Source organism: Mesoplodon densirostris, chromosome 4, assembly GCF_025265405.1.
Source record: "Mesoplodon densirostris isolate mMesDen1 chromosome 4, mMesDen1 primary haplotype, whole genome shotgun sequence".
Classification (NCBI taxonomy): domain Eukaryota; kingdom Metazoa; phylum Chordata; class Mammalia; order Artiodactyla; family Ziphiidae; genus Mesoplodon; species Mesoplodon densirostris.
Genome location: NC_082664.1, coordinates 166639249 through 166656207, shown reverse-complemented (window position 1 = coordinate 166656207; position 16959 = coordinate 166639249). Strand labels below are relative to the sequence as shown.

The window sequence follows — 16959 nt, the reverse complement described above, 5'->3', positions numbered from 1 at the left end:
GCTGGTCATCTGTCCTCTTTTCCCTACTTTGAGTAACAGAGGAAATGTATAAAAATGTAGGGTATAACGAGCCATGATGCCAGGAGAAACAAAAACAATTATGCCGTGTCAAAGTTAATAAAACGGATCCGGGCAGGCATATCCTCTGAACCATGTTCAGGTTCCCGAGGCCTCGGGCCAGAGACACATGTTTGGCCTCACTCTCTGGTGTGGGGACGGGGACTGTTCGACGGGAATATTCCAACAAGCTGAGTGTGGAAGTGTGTGAGAGGGACGCCCCACTGGCCTGATGAAGCATGCCTTCTCTCCTACACAGGAGGCTCAGCCACAAACAAGCTTGAAAAGAAACTCCAGCAAAACGAGCATTCAGTCCACTGCTCACAAGCCTGCTTTACCCAAAACCAAAAATCTTAGTTGCCCTGCCTCTACACATCACAGGCACCCAGAGGACATCATGTGACTCACACCGAAACTCACATATTTTACTCAATATGACCTTTCCTTTCCCACCGCATTTCTATCCCACATGCTTTTTACGGCTCCTCCTGGACCCTTTAACTCATTTATGTTATTAAACTCAGACTAGACATCCTTAAGAGTTAACGGCTAAAACCTAAGGAATACTTAATACGGGTGCTGTCAACTGTGTGCACAAATAAAACTCAAAAATTAACAGACATTAAAGTGAGTGACTTCATTTTGAAAAAGAACAGATGCTTTTATACATATAATTGAATCACTTTGCTGTACACCTGGAAACTAACACAACATTGTTAATCAACTATACTCCAATATAAAGTAAAAAAAATTTTTTAAAAGGGGGGGGATTCCCTGGTGGCGCAGTGGTTGAGAGTCCGCCTGCCAATGCAGGGGACACAGGTTCGTGCCCCGGTCCGGGAAGATCCCACATGCCGCGGAGCATGAGCCCGTGAGCCATGGCCGCTGAGCCTGCGTGTCCAGAGCCTGTGCTCTGCAACGGGAGAGGCCACAACAGTGAGAGGCCCGCCTACCGCAAAAAAAAAAAAAAAAAAAAAGAAGTGAGTGACTTCAAAAGAAATGAAAATGTACAGATTGGGCCATTGTCACTTAAGTGACAAGCCTGTGAGCACCCTGGCTGATCCTCTCAACTTGTGTTCTGGAAATTTCCACGCACAGCTACAAGGCAGCAGGTCCCAGGTCACATAACACAACAACTCCAAAAGGCCTGGAGGCTACTCTAAACCAGAGGTTCTCCACCCTGGCGGCACAGAGAACACCCAAGGAGCTTCGAAGCAATATAAGTATCCACCCCGGCCTGGAGATCTGATTCCCGTGGCTCGTGGGGAGCCTGGGCATCTGGTTCTTAAAACCCTGCAGCCAGGGTTGAGAGCAACTGCTCTGGAACCATCCGGGGATCTGGCCAAAATGCAGATTCTGAGAGAGTCTGGGATGGGATCCATGATTCTCTATTTCTAACAAGCTTCCAAGCAAAGCCGGTGCTGCTGGTCCACAGACCACACCTGAGCAGCAAGGGGCTTCGACATCTAGCCAAGCACACAGGAGCCTCCTCGACCCAACCGACTCTGTCATCCTCAAGGTGCACTTCTTCCTTATGCGCATGAGCCACTCAAGGAAACCCGGGTCAGAAAACAACCTGTCCCCTCTGATGGGCACTGTTTAGTCTTTCTTCTGGAACAGCACAGACTCTCCAGCCACAGGGGTCACATCAGATGTACAATTTTTTGCCACTTTCTTAATCCAATTTAGCCCAAGCGTCCTCACCCGTAAACTCGGAGTTGCATCACTACCACCCCAAGGGATTAAGGAATACACTGGGAGCACGAGCCCAGCACCTAGGGCCTGATGCACAAAATGTCCCAAAGCGCTAACCGTGACTCTTGATGATAAGGGTATCAATGCTTCTATCTGCAGATACCATTGTGTCCTGGTTCCCCTCCTGCCTGTCAGAAACTCCTCAGTGAATTAGGACTGAGAAGACATGATGGGGATCACTGTTAAAGGTACTTTCTCAGCAGCTCTCCAACCTGATAGGCAGAAAAGTAATGCCCTTGATACAGCACCTCTTGTGCAAGAGCTTTCGATCATCCATCCTGACCTAAAAAGCTTATTGACACCAAAAGCAAAGACTGACCTGAAAATACTCCTCCCCTGGATCTGTAGAGGAAGCAGCCTCCCTCCTCGTAGGTGGAAAAGCAGCCCAGGACCAAAAACTCCTCTGCTTTAGATTAAAATCCCACACCAACCACCTATCAAAGCGGATCTGTCTAAAACTCTCCCAGGTAAAAGAGTAAAACTTAAATGTTCGCAGCAAGCATAAAGAAAGAAATATGCGAGGTGATGGATGTGTTAGTTAACTCGATGGTGGGGAAAGTCTGCACAATGTATACATGTATCAAATCATGGTATACGCTTTAAATATGCTACAATTTTATTTGTCAATTATACTTCAATAAAGCTGGGGTTGGGGGGAACTCTCCCAGAGTTACTTCTCTACAGTTTCGTTATAAAATGCTGGGGTATTCTGGAAAGGTTTTGAAAGCACCATTCATCACTTTCATTACAAAGCACAAAAACACAGGAAATTGTGAATGGAAAAGATATGTATAAATTCCAATCTCCCATGCTGCTGCATCTCTTTTTCATGTCCTGTATTTGAAACAAAAGCTTTGGATTTCAAATGCACTCACGTGACACGGTGTTTACAAACAAATACGGGAAGGGATCAAAGTCAAAATATGGATGTTGCACAACTAGATAAGCTTTATGGTTTTAATCACTACCTAGCAACTTCCCTAAGAACATATGCAGAGAGGGAGGAAGCATTCCTTTAACTAATAAGAGGTTTAAAGTCCTCAAAGACAGGAAGACGACTCTCAATATTGTGGTGGGGAAGAGGTATATGAGAAGAGGTGGTCCCCTTGAGCACAAAGCCAGCTGAGTTGTGATGACTTGGCAAGACTGACAGGGTACTACGGCCACACCCAGAGCAAGCCTCCTGGATTCCACTCCTGGGTTCAGGATGATACACAGGTCAATTCTTCTTGGGTGAAGTCTTCAGGTGACTGGCATTGGGTGCCTTTAGCTGAACTAAGGTATTACAAGTCGCATCAATCTGCCAACCCTTACAACTACCTACCCAAGCAAAAGATGCTCTGTGTTCACTGACTGCTGATGCAGCTGCCCAGAATCACCATCTTAATGATCCAGAGGAGTAAAGAAGTGTTATCCATCTATCTTTGTTATCTAAAGAAGTGGGCACGTGAATTATAGAGGCCTATATAATAAAGGATTAGAGGGGTCAAAAAATGTCGACTTTCAGGTGGTGGTGTGATGAATTGGGAGATTGGGATTGACATATATACACTAATATGTATAAAATGGACAACTAATAAGAACCTGCTGTATAAAGAAATAAATAAAATTAAATTTTAAAAAAATGTCGACTTTCCCATTTTATTTTATAACTCATTATCTCTTTGAGCTCCAGGGTATTCTCAGAACTACTACTAGTAATTAAAAGCTAAAGGTCTTTAAAACATCTGTACATTTTATAAATATCAATAGTATCTACAATTTCTAGTTTTACTCTTTCCAAGTTTCAAAACATTTTTTAATGGAAAAATGTGTAACCAGTGCCTTTTAAAATACTGTAAATACAGCAAAGAAGTTTTCCATCTCCATTCATCTAGCAGTATGGCAGCCACAATTATTTTAGAAAATAACAAGGGCTAGTAGTAGAAAAAGCAACACAGTTAAGATAGACAAACACACTTCTTTATCTGTAAAAGGATCAGCTTTAACTACTGGGTTATCAGAACATTCTTTTTCCCTATTTCCAATTGATTTATTAGTAAATACTAAAACTGGAATTTCTATAGTACTTTTATGAAGAAAGTAGTAACTCTTTAACAAATCATCTTGAAAAATGACAACTGGTATCATACATCAAATAAAAATCAAGTTGACTTTATGAATTAGCCATTAAAAGTGTGCCTAATCTATGTGTAAAACTTGAGACAAAGAAAAAGATCTAAAATTGACTAAGAGTCTATAATATGGCAGGGGGATTATCTACATTAAATCCCTTGATCTTCATTACTGCCCACAAAATAAAACATTCCCAAATTACAGATGAGAAAACTAAGGCTCACAGAGCTGGTGGGACTTGCCAAAGTTCAAAACTACTGTGGCCAAAACCAAAAACTAGAAAAGCTCTTCCACTATGGACACCTTTGGAGCATCTAAATCAATGTCACTGGGATTTTATTTCTCAAACTGCAGAAGAAAGTTTTCGAAACTTTTTTAAGGGAGAACTTTTTTTACCAAACATTCCATTTCCCACATCTAGAGCAATTCTAAGGAGGATGAGAAGAAACAATTTAGAAGCATTTACTCAAGTGAGCCTTAGTCACTGGCAACCGTTCTTCGCAAAAACGAAAGAACAGTACAGTTCACCTTTACTCCGTTTTACTTCCTACAATGCTTTTTTACGTTCTCTCTTCATACCCTCACAACAACCCCATGAAGGACGTGGTATTAGAAGCCAAGGATCCTTCCAGAAGCTGCCGTTCTTGCCCTCAGACACACAAATGATGCAATCTGCTCTTCTGAATCCTGGCCCAGAGTGTGTCACACTGATGTGTCTGCCTCCCAGGAGGGAAAAAAAACACCCACCACCAAACTTTCCACTTCCAGCTAATTGTGTTTTTGCAAACATCTGTGTTTTTAACAAGTGGGTCATAAAATACAAAAGATAAAACTGACTCCACCATAAAAAGTTCAGGGTTTTATCAGCTTTCCAGGTTTCCTTGAAAAAAATATCCCTGATAGTATGTGCCTTCATAACTGAAAATATGACTCATTTCATATTCCTCAGGCAGTACAAATGCTGAAATGCCACCATCTTCCAGATGCAGTTGTCTAAAGAGTTATCAATCCAAATGAGGCACTTTCACTTAGAGATCCTCTTGATTTGTCTGAAAGGTTTTTTCCAGATCTCTAACAAAGTGGTAAAGATTCCAAATCCTACACTCAACTTTCATGGATTTGTGATTAGTCATATCCTGTGCGGTGGTACACCAGGAACCAATATCCTGCACGTTCCACCTCGTTCTTCTGCAGGTGCTGCTGGCTGGGATGAGAGAATCTCAGGTTAGCGTATAACCCTGCTGGGCAGGAACCTGGCTAACTATTATTCACATATGACTTTGCACACTGGATTTCAGAATTACAAATGATACATCTGAAATGCCTTTGTGTGGTCACTGGGAAATGGCTTTTTAATTCTGGGTTCAATATTAGATTTAGAAAAAAATTTAAACACGAACATGAAAAAACTTTCCCAGTTTTTACTGTATACTTAAAAGAACTAGAACAAAAAAGCCCATTCTCATATCAACCACTTACACAGAAATGGCACTCTCTTTTTTGTGTTTTTCATCTGTTAATACCACATATTTTCAGTATTCAGCAATTTTAGGTTTTTGATATACAGTGACTTGTTTTCTGAAATAAACATTGAGAAGGAAACACTGATTTTTATTGTAGAATATCTCAAAGAGGCCTTTTCAGAAACAGAAACCCTATCATACAAGGATGTAATACAATAACAAGAAAAACTACACACCAGAAAAAAATAAATCTGGGTTCCAAAAAATTAAGTCTTACTGTTTCTGTATATTAAAGAACATTAAAAGTGGGAATAATATTGACCTGTCATCTCTAAAACCACTTAAATTTATACCACCATAGAAATACCAAGTTCATGAATATATATGTGCGTGTATATGTACACATATACCAACCATTTAGAACCGTGCAGAAGCATACATTTAGTTTCGCTTCACAAAATGAATAGTCTTATTAAGTTACCTCTGACCATGTAATTTTATTTTAAAAGATACTTATCTTATGACAGTAAGGAATTCTGAGGGACAGTCCAGGCGAAATACATACTAACTTTCAAACAGTATGTTTGACCTGGGGGCCAAGCCCATCATTTCAAAGTAAGAGAAGCAAAACATTCTCACAGGGAGGGCGGATGGAGTAGAGATCTACCCTGTCTGCGCCTCTGAAAAGCCACTGCACACCACTCATGCCTCATGGTCCCACAGGCAGACAACCAACCATGCAGACTCGGGGTGGCTGTCACCGGGAAACAGACATCAGGAGCCCATCCCAGAACTTCTGATTATGAGAAGATGAAGATGGGAAAACTGGTGCTCACAGAGCTTGTGAGATTTGCCAAAGCTCAAACCTACTGTCCAGAACCAAAAACTGGAGAAGCTCTTCCACAATGGACATCTTAGGGTATCTGAATCAACTGCCAGGGCAGCTGGTGAGCTGGGGAGGAAGGAATCTCTGGCTGAGGGAGAACAAGGCAGAACAGGTGAACGGTTAGTTGGTGAAGCCTTTAAAGGGGGGACCAGGGGACTTGGAGCCTCAGCAGTCGGGGGCTTAGCAGACAGCACCAGGATAGAGTAAGCAGGCTTGAGAAAGCAGGTTCACACATTGTATGGAAAACTCCTAAAAATAGCCAGTCTTCATTTGAGGTTTTTGAGTATCTCTGACACAGAAAAACACAGAAAAGTGCCATGTTTTACGGGACTCTCAGAACTATAAAATACATAAAAATGGAGCTTTGCTCATAGTGGCTTATGTAGTCTATTTTTTTAACATCTTTACTAAGACATAATAGTATTCCATAAAATTCACCCATTTAAAGTATACAATTCAATGATGTTTAGTATATTCACAGAGGCATACAACCATTACCACTATCTAAATTTAGAACATTTTCATCACCCCAAAGACGAACCCCATCCCCACAAAGAGTCACTCACCATTACCCTCAACCCCCAAGCCCTGGCGACCACTACTCTACTTTCTATATCTATAGATTTGCCTACTTTGGTCATTTCGTATATAGGGACTCATACACTATGTGGGTCTTTATGACTGGCTTCCTTCACATAGAATAATGTTTACAAGGTGCATCTACAGCGAGGCATGTATCCTAACTTCATTTTTACGGCTTAATAATATTCTAATGTATGGATACACCACATTCTGTTCAGTTGAAGACTTGGCTTGTTCTATTTTTTGGCTGTTATGAATAATGTTGCCATGAACATTCAGGTACATGTTTTTTGTGTAGACATGTGTTTTTTTTTTTTTTTTTTTTTTTTTTTTTTTTTTTTTTGTGGTATGCGGGCCTCTCACCGTTGTGGCCTCCCCCGTTGCGGAGCACAGGCCCCGGATGTGCAGGCTCCGGATGCGCAGGCCCAGCGGCCATGGCTCACGGGCCCAGCCGCTCCGCGGCACATGGGATCCTCCCAGACCGGGGCACGAACCCGTATCCCCTGCATCGGCAGGCGGACTCTCAACCACTGCGCCACCAGGGAGGCCCTAGACATGTGTTTTCATTTCTCGTGTGTGTATGTCTGTATGAGCTATTTCTGAGAGAAAAAAATTAAATAATTCACATTTCAAGTCACTTGGAATGAAGCTGGAAATTTTATTTCTAAGTTCCAACATGAGTTGATGGAGGAAAAAAGAATAGACAAAAGTAATATTTAACGACAAGAACCACATACAGATGGCAGGTCAGACACAGGAAGACACAGAGCCATGAAAGAAAGGCATTTTTACATAATCCTTCCAAATGGAAAAAAAATTTCAACAGGATAAAATAATGACTGAAAGACAAAAAATAATCACCTTTCTACTATGTTCACAGAGCTCTGCATTTCTTTTCATAAAGATTTTTCTATTTTCCATGTAAAACAGAAAAGATACCAAAAATCGGTAAAATGTATAAATTTCCTGAGTCCCTGCTCTACTGCCATTGACCTTGGTGGCAGCCAGGACTGCTGCGTGAGTGGCTGAGCAGGAGGAAAGCCCCCTGTGTGGGCCTAGCCACCCACCTCCACCCCGTGGAAAAGCACCTCCACTTGTGGAAAGCACCTTCCTGGACCAATTGTACATATTTCTTTCCATCTTTGAAAAAATGCAGAAGGCTCTGTTCATCTTTCAAGTGTCTGCCATCACCCACCTGCATCCAGCTCTACAGGGAGGTACAAACCTCAAAGGACGGGCGGGGATTCTGTGCAAATGGGGCTTTGAACCTCACCTCCGCACCTAGTTCACCAGCATTCACCGTGAACCAAGAAGCACCTCCCATCGCCAGACTCTCCCTGTGACTCTCAGATCCTAAACATTTCTGTTTACTCCTGGAATTTACCCATGGGTCCCAGCTGACAGTTTTAGAGGCGCCAGACGCAGCATAGGTGTGTTTCAGGGCCAGATTCCCGCACTGCCCTGGCCACCTGCCTTGACCCAGGCCCAATGCAAACCCCAGGACTGATCGCTCTGCTCAGTCTGAAAAAGGGACCAAACTCCCTGAAAACAGCCGACACAAAAGAATAACTTTCAGATACTCCAAAGTCACACTAAATCTGAGTTTCAATGACAATCTCTTTGTACTACTATGCCAAACATACCAAACCTTGAAGTCCTTAAAATTACACAGTCTCCGAAGCAAACGTGCACTTTTTGTGTGAGAATACGTGCCGTGTATTTGTTCTCAACTTCGTCCATCTACTCAACTTGTAAGATGACTACGTGGCAGATACTAGCCATACAGGTAAGACCGAGGTAGGGCCATCACCTTCAAGCACCTTACCTGGAGGAGAAGGGGCACAGTTCTGTTCCGAAACAAACACACGGAAGCACCCACAGCAAAGTACGTTCCTCCAGGTGCAGGAAGCTCCGGAGACAAGCGCCCAGCGGGGAGAACCTCAGGCCGCCTTGGGATGCAGGGCCAGCTTGAACTGAGCTGGGGCTCCAGAGATGAGTAGACAGGAAGTGAGCAAATGGTCCAGGTGGGAGAAACAGAAAATGCCAGAGCAAAGGCAGCAAAGTGCAAGCAAGGCCAAGTGGGTAGGGGTGGGGTAGGGGGTCTGGGGAGGGAGAGGCTGGAGGCAAGAGGGGTCCTGCAAGGGGCAGGCCCTGCTGAGGCGGCAGACCTTGGCCTCTGGGGAAAGCGGGTGTCGAGGCCCTTAAGCAGAAGAGTACACGGAGAGTCGCATGTTAGAAAGATCAGCCTTTCAGACATGTTTGTTTATTTTTTTCCTTTCTGAAAGGGAAGGCGGGAAGATGTTAATGAAATAATAAGATTTATTTCGTTTCACTATTCAAAAATATGGTCATTCGAATTCTGCAACAATCTATTTTCCTAAAAGTTTCCATAAGCTCGTGAATGTGTAACATGCAGTCATCCATCTGTTCATGAGAAATCTCACACCAACCACAAGATTTGTCATAAAAACCAAGATTTACACGATTTTAGTAATCAACAGTCCTCCTCCCCCCCCAAAAAAAGGAAAGCACATTTTCAAAAGTTACTGCCCATAAATTTGTTATTTTTTTTAATAACAACAAATTGCTATTAAATAACTCTCACATAACTCTTCCATGCTCAAGGGACAGAGGCAGTGGCCCCAAAACCACAGGTCCAGAACGCCACCTAGGGTGAAGCCAATATCCACAACGTTTACGTTCCCTGCTTCATACACACCACACACACACACACAAATTTGCTCCTCTGATTGTGGTGCTGCTTAGGCAAATATTACCATTTCTACCTATTCTTTAATTAAATTACACACTTTCTTCTTAAGCAAAGAGGAAAAACCCAAACAGGAAGAGCAGACTGCTTGGGAAAGCCTCGCAGGCAGTAAAACCATCCACCCAGTAAAACCCATTAGGGATCCAAGGCAGTGCTGAGGAGCTTCCCATTCATCATCCCCTCAGTACTCACGGGAACCCTGCAAGGGAGTAACCCGTTTTAGAGGGGAGGAAATGAGGCTCTGTAGGGTTGGCGTGCCCAAGGTTCAACAGGGAAAACAGCTAGGTCTCCAAACCCAATCCAAAGCTCCCCCTGCCAGAAGAGGGCTATGGGTGGCAGGGGGGTGGCAGTGAGCTAAGAGGCTCCAGCCACCCCCCACCCTCACTTCTGCCTTTACCCCGTCTTCCCTCCACTCCTCAGCAATCAGCAGTGTTTCTGTGGATGAACGCAACCCTGGTGATCCTCCTCCCAGAGGAGCACTTGTCCTGCCCAAACACCCCAGTCCTCCCCGGACCATCAGACTGCAGGAAGTAACAGTGTCTTGCCCCAGCGTTGCCAGTCATCCTCAGCTTGGTCCTGCCCCACCATCCGACAGGAAGGCAGCATAGGAGCCAAACTAGCCCTGATGCTCACCTGCAACGCCTCTCTCCCACGCCTCAGAATGGCAGCAACTCTCCAGATTCACACGCCTGGACCCTACCGAAGCCCTACAGACTGGGACACCTGGGCCAGGCAGGTGCTTCTGGAGGTCACCCCACTAACCAGTTAGGAAGCACCGTCCTAAATCCAGGCCAGCCTTCCCACATACTAAGCCCAAGGCAAACCCCCCAGGCCATAATGACCACTCCCGTCTCTGAAATCCAGAAGCAACTACTGTCTGTATGTACCACCCTGTTGCTAATTAATGCTACTGCCTACTGTTGTTTATACTTTAATATATTCACCATCTCCCAGATTACATTCTTCCACAGTGCAAGAATTTAGCCTTACATTTCTTCATAGAGCATGACATTTTGCATACAGTAGCCCTTCAACAAATTAACAATTAAAAAAAAAAAAAAAAAAGCATGGAGGTTTTCTTATCTTTCTCCTAACCAGAGCTGGTATGCACAGCAGGAAAAATGGGAACTCTCAGAGCCAGTCCCAATCCACTCGGAATTAAGGAGCAGGCAAAGCCCTGAGAAGCCAAGTCACCACACTACAGAGTCCCGGCAGTTGATGCTCTGCACGCTGTGTCCATTGGGGATCATGGATGAGTCAGGCCACAGGTAGGAGAAGAAGGGTCACATACACAGCAAGTCCATGTAACATAGTCCTCAGTGTCCAGCAGAGCACCCTCCTTAGAGAAGGTCTGGATGAGGATGGGTGGATGGAGAAGAACAGCCAAAGCATTTTCACCCATCAGTGATCATAAACAGAAAACTATTTTTTCACTGGAGAAAAAAAAATGCTATGAATAAGTGTAAGCCTTCAAATATCTGCTTATTGAGGACATTTCTGATATTAAGTCATGCCACTCCACTGCCCAGAAAAACTGATTTGCTTAACCTGAAAACAGCTCAAGTATAATGCCAAAAAATTAGCCCCATCACACCACAAAATGCTCTCTGCAGAGAAAGTCTTAGTGGCTTGGCATCTTTCTTTCTCTTTCCTTTTTCTTTTCTTTTTCTTTTTTTTTTTCTTTTCTTTTTTTCCCCAGCTTATCTGGTTTTTATACAAAGCCATAAACATGATCTTCCCCCATTTTTCCCCACCAGATGGGAGTTCATCATGGCACATGTCACCTAGCAACCAAACACCACTCTACAGCTACCCAGTTACCCAATTCTTCATACAAAATTTATCTTGTTCTATTCAACAGTAAGGGGTAAGGAAGAGATAAGAGAATAAAAGTTAAAACAAGTGTTAATAAGTGTTTGCTTCATAATCATTTTAAACAGGGTGGGAGAAATGGGAAGAGTGACTGAAGTTTAATCTTAGCCATTACCTAATCATTTAAGAGGAAAAAATACAAATGGACCTGGAATAAACTCCAGCTCGTGCCAGAGGTGAGAGTCAACAGTCTTGTGATCCAATGAGTGAACTTTGTAGACCACAAAGCCCATTTTAAAACTTACCTGCTGAACTGTGAGTTGCACGTAAAGAGAACTTAAATAATTTTGGAAACCCCTGAATCATCTCTGAGTCATTTATCTCCAACTCCAACAATACCCTCACTCTCTGAGAATCACCCTTCCTTCCTTCCTTCTCCACCAGAAAAAGTAATCAATCTCATGCCTACCCTTCACAACTCAGCTGTTGTGCTCCTCTTGGGGTGCCTTCCCAGGCACCCTGCAAAAACTTGTGCTTCCTTTCCTGCTCCCCAGTCACTGTGAAACCACCACCACTGATACCTAAAAACAAAGTCCAGCTCTCTCAGCGATACCTCTCAACTCCATCTAGAAGACACCCCAGAGGCCTGTCTTCTTCCCACTGCACCACGACTCGCCAGTCCAAACGCCCTCACTTGGAGGACTGTGGAGACCCTTTCCTAAACTCCCACAGTCCAATTTCCACAAGCAGCCAGTGGGTCCCGCAGGTGTCCAGCACCCAGAACAATGCCTTGGACATGGCAAACGCTTAAGAATTTCTGTGGAACATACAAATGACTCAAACAACTACATTTGTATCTCCCAAACAAGCTGTTCGACCAACATGCATCATGTGCATAATGAAATATGACTAATTTTAAGCATGTAAATGACTAATTTTAAGCATGTAAATTTTAAATTAAGCATGTAAGCAAAGAAATGTCGATCACCCCTCCCTACTCAGGAACCTGGACACACTGCAGAGTATATATTACTGTATTTCTCTTTCCTTGCACGATTTATTTTGTTGGTTTCCTGAGTACATATGCAACCTGACTTATTGATATAGAACATTTAGATCACAAACTGTCATTCATAAACAGTGCTTTAAAATGCTAAACATGGGTTTAGAGGGGTTTTCCCCCTTGACAGTGGTTCAAGATAAACAGGTGCCCAATTTCCACTAATTTTATTTGATTTTCAATGAGTTCAACCAACTGTAAAGAACATTTTAGAGCCGTTAAGTAAAGTCAACATCTTCCATCATTGTGTCAGGTTCTTAAACGTTCCCAAGATTATCTTTAAAAGGCCAAATTTATGCTATTTTTCTCTATACTAAAAACAACAGTGTAAAAAGTATTTTTCCCCTCTTAATTTCTGAGACTTTGGAGAATGTCACCCCAGCACCCTGTCTACGCTCAATCAGGCTTGCCAAAGCCACCGTCCCTCTCACCTGTGACCCCCCAAACCCCCAGGACGCAAACCACTCCAAGATTGGGGACAAAAAGGAAATTCTGAAAGTGAACATGCTTTCCACCAAACGTTACTCTGCCGCAAAGGAAATATCCTCAGGTGCTGGGGAGAAACTTGGGAGGCGTGGGCTGTTGTCAAACAGACACAGACGATAAAACAATTTAACAAGATGCCTTTTCACTTCTGACACATTGTACAGGAATGCAGTGAAGTGGAGACAATGTTATCACTCCACGGGGAAAAAGGGAAAGCTACTCAACTCCAGGCCCCGGCCGCGCGCGGCCCCGGCTCCACATGGAGCTCGTGGCAGACAGGTCAACGCGACGTGCCTGCAGGAAAACTCGATATTCGGTGACGGATTTAGGGGCTGTGCTCCTTCAAGGAGCCGTGCTCCGGCGCCTCTCGGTCACCGAGGTGCTGGGCTCCAGCGACGATCGCGAGCCAGTGGGAGCGGGTCGGTCCCCGCGCCGCGCCCCCATCCGCCCGGGACCCCCGCCTGGCACGCACGAGGGGCTCCCACTGCCCGGCGGGGGCCCAGAGGCACAAGCGAGCCAGCCACTCTCGCAGCGCGCGGAGCGAACTCTGCTCCACCAGGAAAGTTCCCTCGCCCGGCCTCCGCCCGCGGGCCTGGGCGGGGAGCCGGGGCCGCAACCCGCGGCCGGGAACAGGCGCTCGGCCCGGCTCCGCGCGCCCCGGCGCGGCTCGGGCTCGGCTCCCGGGAGGCTCGGGGCGCTGGCGGCCGGGACCCGAGGGAGAGGCAGGGGCCGGGGCCCCGGGGCCGGGCGCGCGGAAGTTTGCGGCCCGCAGCCCGAGCGGGGGGCGCAGGCCGGGCCGGCCGCCGCGCGCTCCCTTTCCCCGCCTCCGCCTCCTCCTCCCCTTCCAGGAAGCGCCATATTGATCCCGGCGCCTTCCCTCCTCCCGCTCCTCCTCCCCTCCTCCGCCCCCCGGGCCGCCCGCCCCCGCCTGCGCCCCCGGCCCCTCACCTTGGCGATGGCCTTCCGGTAGCGGGTCACCGCTTGCTGGATGAGGCTGAAAACTTTCATGTGGCCGTCCCCGCACGGCACGACCACCCGGGTCCTCCCGAAGCACACGGTCACTTTCATGCCGCCGCCGCCGCCGCCGCGGGCCGGCCCGCGCCCCTCGGTGACCGCGGCCGGAGAGGCCGGAGCGCCCCGGGCCGGGGCGGCTGTACGCGGGGCGCGGGGCGCGGCGCGGGCGCGGGCGCGAGGCTAGGGGCCGAGGCCGGGGACCAGCTCGGCTCGCATGCCCGGCCCGCCGCCCTCGCCTCGCCTCGCCTCGCCTGGCCCGGGGCTCGCCCGCCTGTGCCCGCGCGGCGCCGCAGCCTCCGGCCACCTGTTCGGCGTGTCGTCGCGCTCGGCAGCAGGGCAGTGTGGCGCTGGCGCGGCGCTCGCTCCGGGCCGCGGGGGAGGGGACGGCGGCTAGGGGAGGGACGGGGAGGAGGCGCGGGGAGGGGAGAGGAGGGCAGGGACGCAGAGGGGAGGGGAGGAGAGCTGAGGGGAGGGGAGGGGAGGAGAGCAGAGAGGAGGGGAGGGACGCAGAGGGGAGGGGAGGAGAGCTGAGGGGAGGGGAGGGGAGCGGACGGGAGGGGAGGGGACGGGAGGGGAGGGGCGCGGCGGGCCCACAACACTGTGCACACGCGGCGACCTGGCGCGGGGCGCGGGGCGGAGCGCGCGGACGTCTCCCTCCGCCCGCTCCCTGCCAGCCCTCCGACCCCCAGCCAGGGCGCCGCAGCCCCCGACCTCCCGCAGCCTCTCTGGAGCCCTCCTTCCTTTGTCGCTGTGAACCCCCCTCCTCGGGCTGGAGGGGCTCGGGCGGAACCGCGGCAGACTTCTCGCGCCCCGGAGGGCTGGGTGCTCCCGCCCGGTTCCCTCCGCTCCCGCCCCCGGAGGCCAGCCTACGCGTTACCAGCAGAAATGAGGGGGCTGCTCTGCGGGGAGGCCTTTCTCCCGAGGCCACTACTGACCTTGAAGCTCCTGTGACCCCGGGTGACCCACCCGCTTCAACGAGTGCAGCTCAAACATCAGCAACTCACATCGTTTTATTTCTTAAAATTCTGCAACCCAAGCAATCTTAACGCAAAGTTATGAACAATACACTGAGAAGGCCGGCGCTGAACGCTGCCACCTCAGCCGCGGAGAGGAAAGCAACTCCGCAAGGAGTTACCTGCATGGGGACAGGCGACCGTTTAGAGGAACGGAGACCGAGTCAAGAAAAGTAACTGACGCTCCTCTGTCTCAGTTAGGGCAGGAATCTTGGTGATCCTTACAACTATGTGTCATTGTGTTGAAAGAATGGCAAATGTCAGCGGAGGGTTGTCGCCGGCCCAACGTCGTCCCAAACGATAGTGGATTCATTTTTGCCAGCGTTTCTAGGGTGTGTGAAAGCAATCAACAGCTCCGTGGGCTCAAGGAGAACTTCAGCAGGTAGAGCCGGAAGAGCTGGTGACCGTCCACCTCCCTTTTTAAACTAAGGAAACAGGACAGATTCATCTTTTCCAGGATCCCTGCACTTTCCCTGCCCCAGGTATACTGCGTTTTGTCATATAAAACATTGTACTTCCGCTCATCTACAGGACTTGACCAATACAATCCGTTGCCCTGGCGAAACAGTGCAATAAGTAGGCACTGTGTGTCAATATCCCACCTTACCCCAGGATGCTAAGGAGTGTTGAAATCACTTGCCCAAGGCCACAGAGAAAGCTTGAGGCAGACCCAGAAAGAGACCCCAGGTTTCTTTCCACACATTTCACGGAGAAAGCTCTCATACTCCTCTTCTGTTTAGCGGCCACGTTCAACTTTTCTACCCAATAATTAAGTTTGTGACAGCGAAGACAACACATCTTGCTGAGGGCTTCTTGCTTCTTGTATTAATACTTGGACCCACAATAACAAGTACTGATAATTACAGATGTTGTTTCTGTATTAATGCTTTGGGGAGGGAGGAGTGTTCTAGTTTAGAGTAGGGCTTTCTGAAAATAGTTCTGATTGAAAGGCAAGTTTAGGCAGAGCCAGAGGAAATCAGATGTTGCTGGGATGTAGGTTCGGATCCTGATTCTACCATTTACTAGTGCCTTAGGCATGGCATTCAATCTCCTTCTAGCCTCAGTTTCATCTGCTGAAAAGTGGGACTGATGATTATGAAGATTAAATAATGAGGATTAAAAAAATACTGTTTTAAGACACTTAGTACATGCTGCCGCATGGGAGTGTGTAGTTTAGTAAAGTCCAGTTACCATAGTGTAGGTGAAGGGTAACAAAGTCAGGACCAGACAGCAAAGGAGGATGCTGAGGGGGAAGAGAGAACCGGGGGTGGGGGGTTGGGCAGAGCCCAAGACTCAGAGAAATTGCTAGACGTGATACAGCTGTTCAGTGTCTGGACCAGGGCTCATGACTCTCAGGCCTGTACTCACTTCACTTTAATTCGATTCCACATGCAGTTAGAGAAGAACTTCCATGGGGAAAGCAGAATTTTCAAAGTGAGTAAGAAAAATACAGATTTTAGAATAAGATAGCTACTCCAATAACTGTAATTCAAGACATTAAATATTAAGTGCCAGCAAAGTGTTTACAGCAGTACAGAGGAGGGAGGCCTGCCTTCACAAAAGAAGCAGCATCCGGGTACCCCTGTACCACTTTACTTACATCAATTCCTTCCACTATTCAATAGTTAATAAAGGGTTAGACAGTTTTTCAAAAATATGATCACAAGATTAATAATTATAATGTCTATTTAGGGCTTCTCTGGTGGCACAGTGGTTGAGAATCTGCCTGCTAATGCAGGGGACACGGGTTCGAGCCCTGGTTTGGGAAGATTCCACATGCCGCGGAGCAACTAGGCCCGTGAGCCACAACGACTGAGCCTGCGCGTCTGGAGCCTGTGCTCCGCAACAAGAGAGGCCATGACAGTGAGAGGCCCGCGCACCGCGATGAAGAGTGGCCCCCACTCGCCGAAACTAGAGAAAGCCCACGCACAGAAACGAAGACCCAA

At 47.2% G+C, this 16959-nt stretch overlaps 1 protein-coding gene across 14 annotated transcripts in view; it reads right to left on the bottom strand.

The window, feature by feature from the left end:
• The window catches only part of PARD3 (par-3 family cell polarity regulator), a 634482-nt gene extending 620378 nt beyond the window's left edge, over positions 1-14104 (bottom strand). For all 14 annotated transcript variants that reach the window (XM_060097665.1, XM_060097670.1, XM_060097666.1 and 11 more), the window contains exon 1: positions 13935-14104. In XM_060097665.1, coding sequence (XP_059953648.1) covers positions 13935-14054 — 120 coding nt within the window. In that variant the 5' untranslated portion in view covers positions 14055-14104. The remainder of the gene's footprint in view (positions 1-13934) is intronic.
• Positions 14105-16959: the final 2855 nt, after the last annotated feature.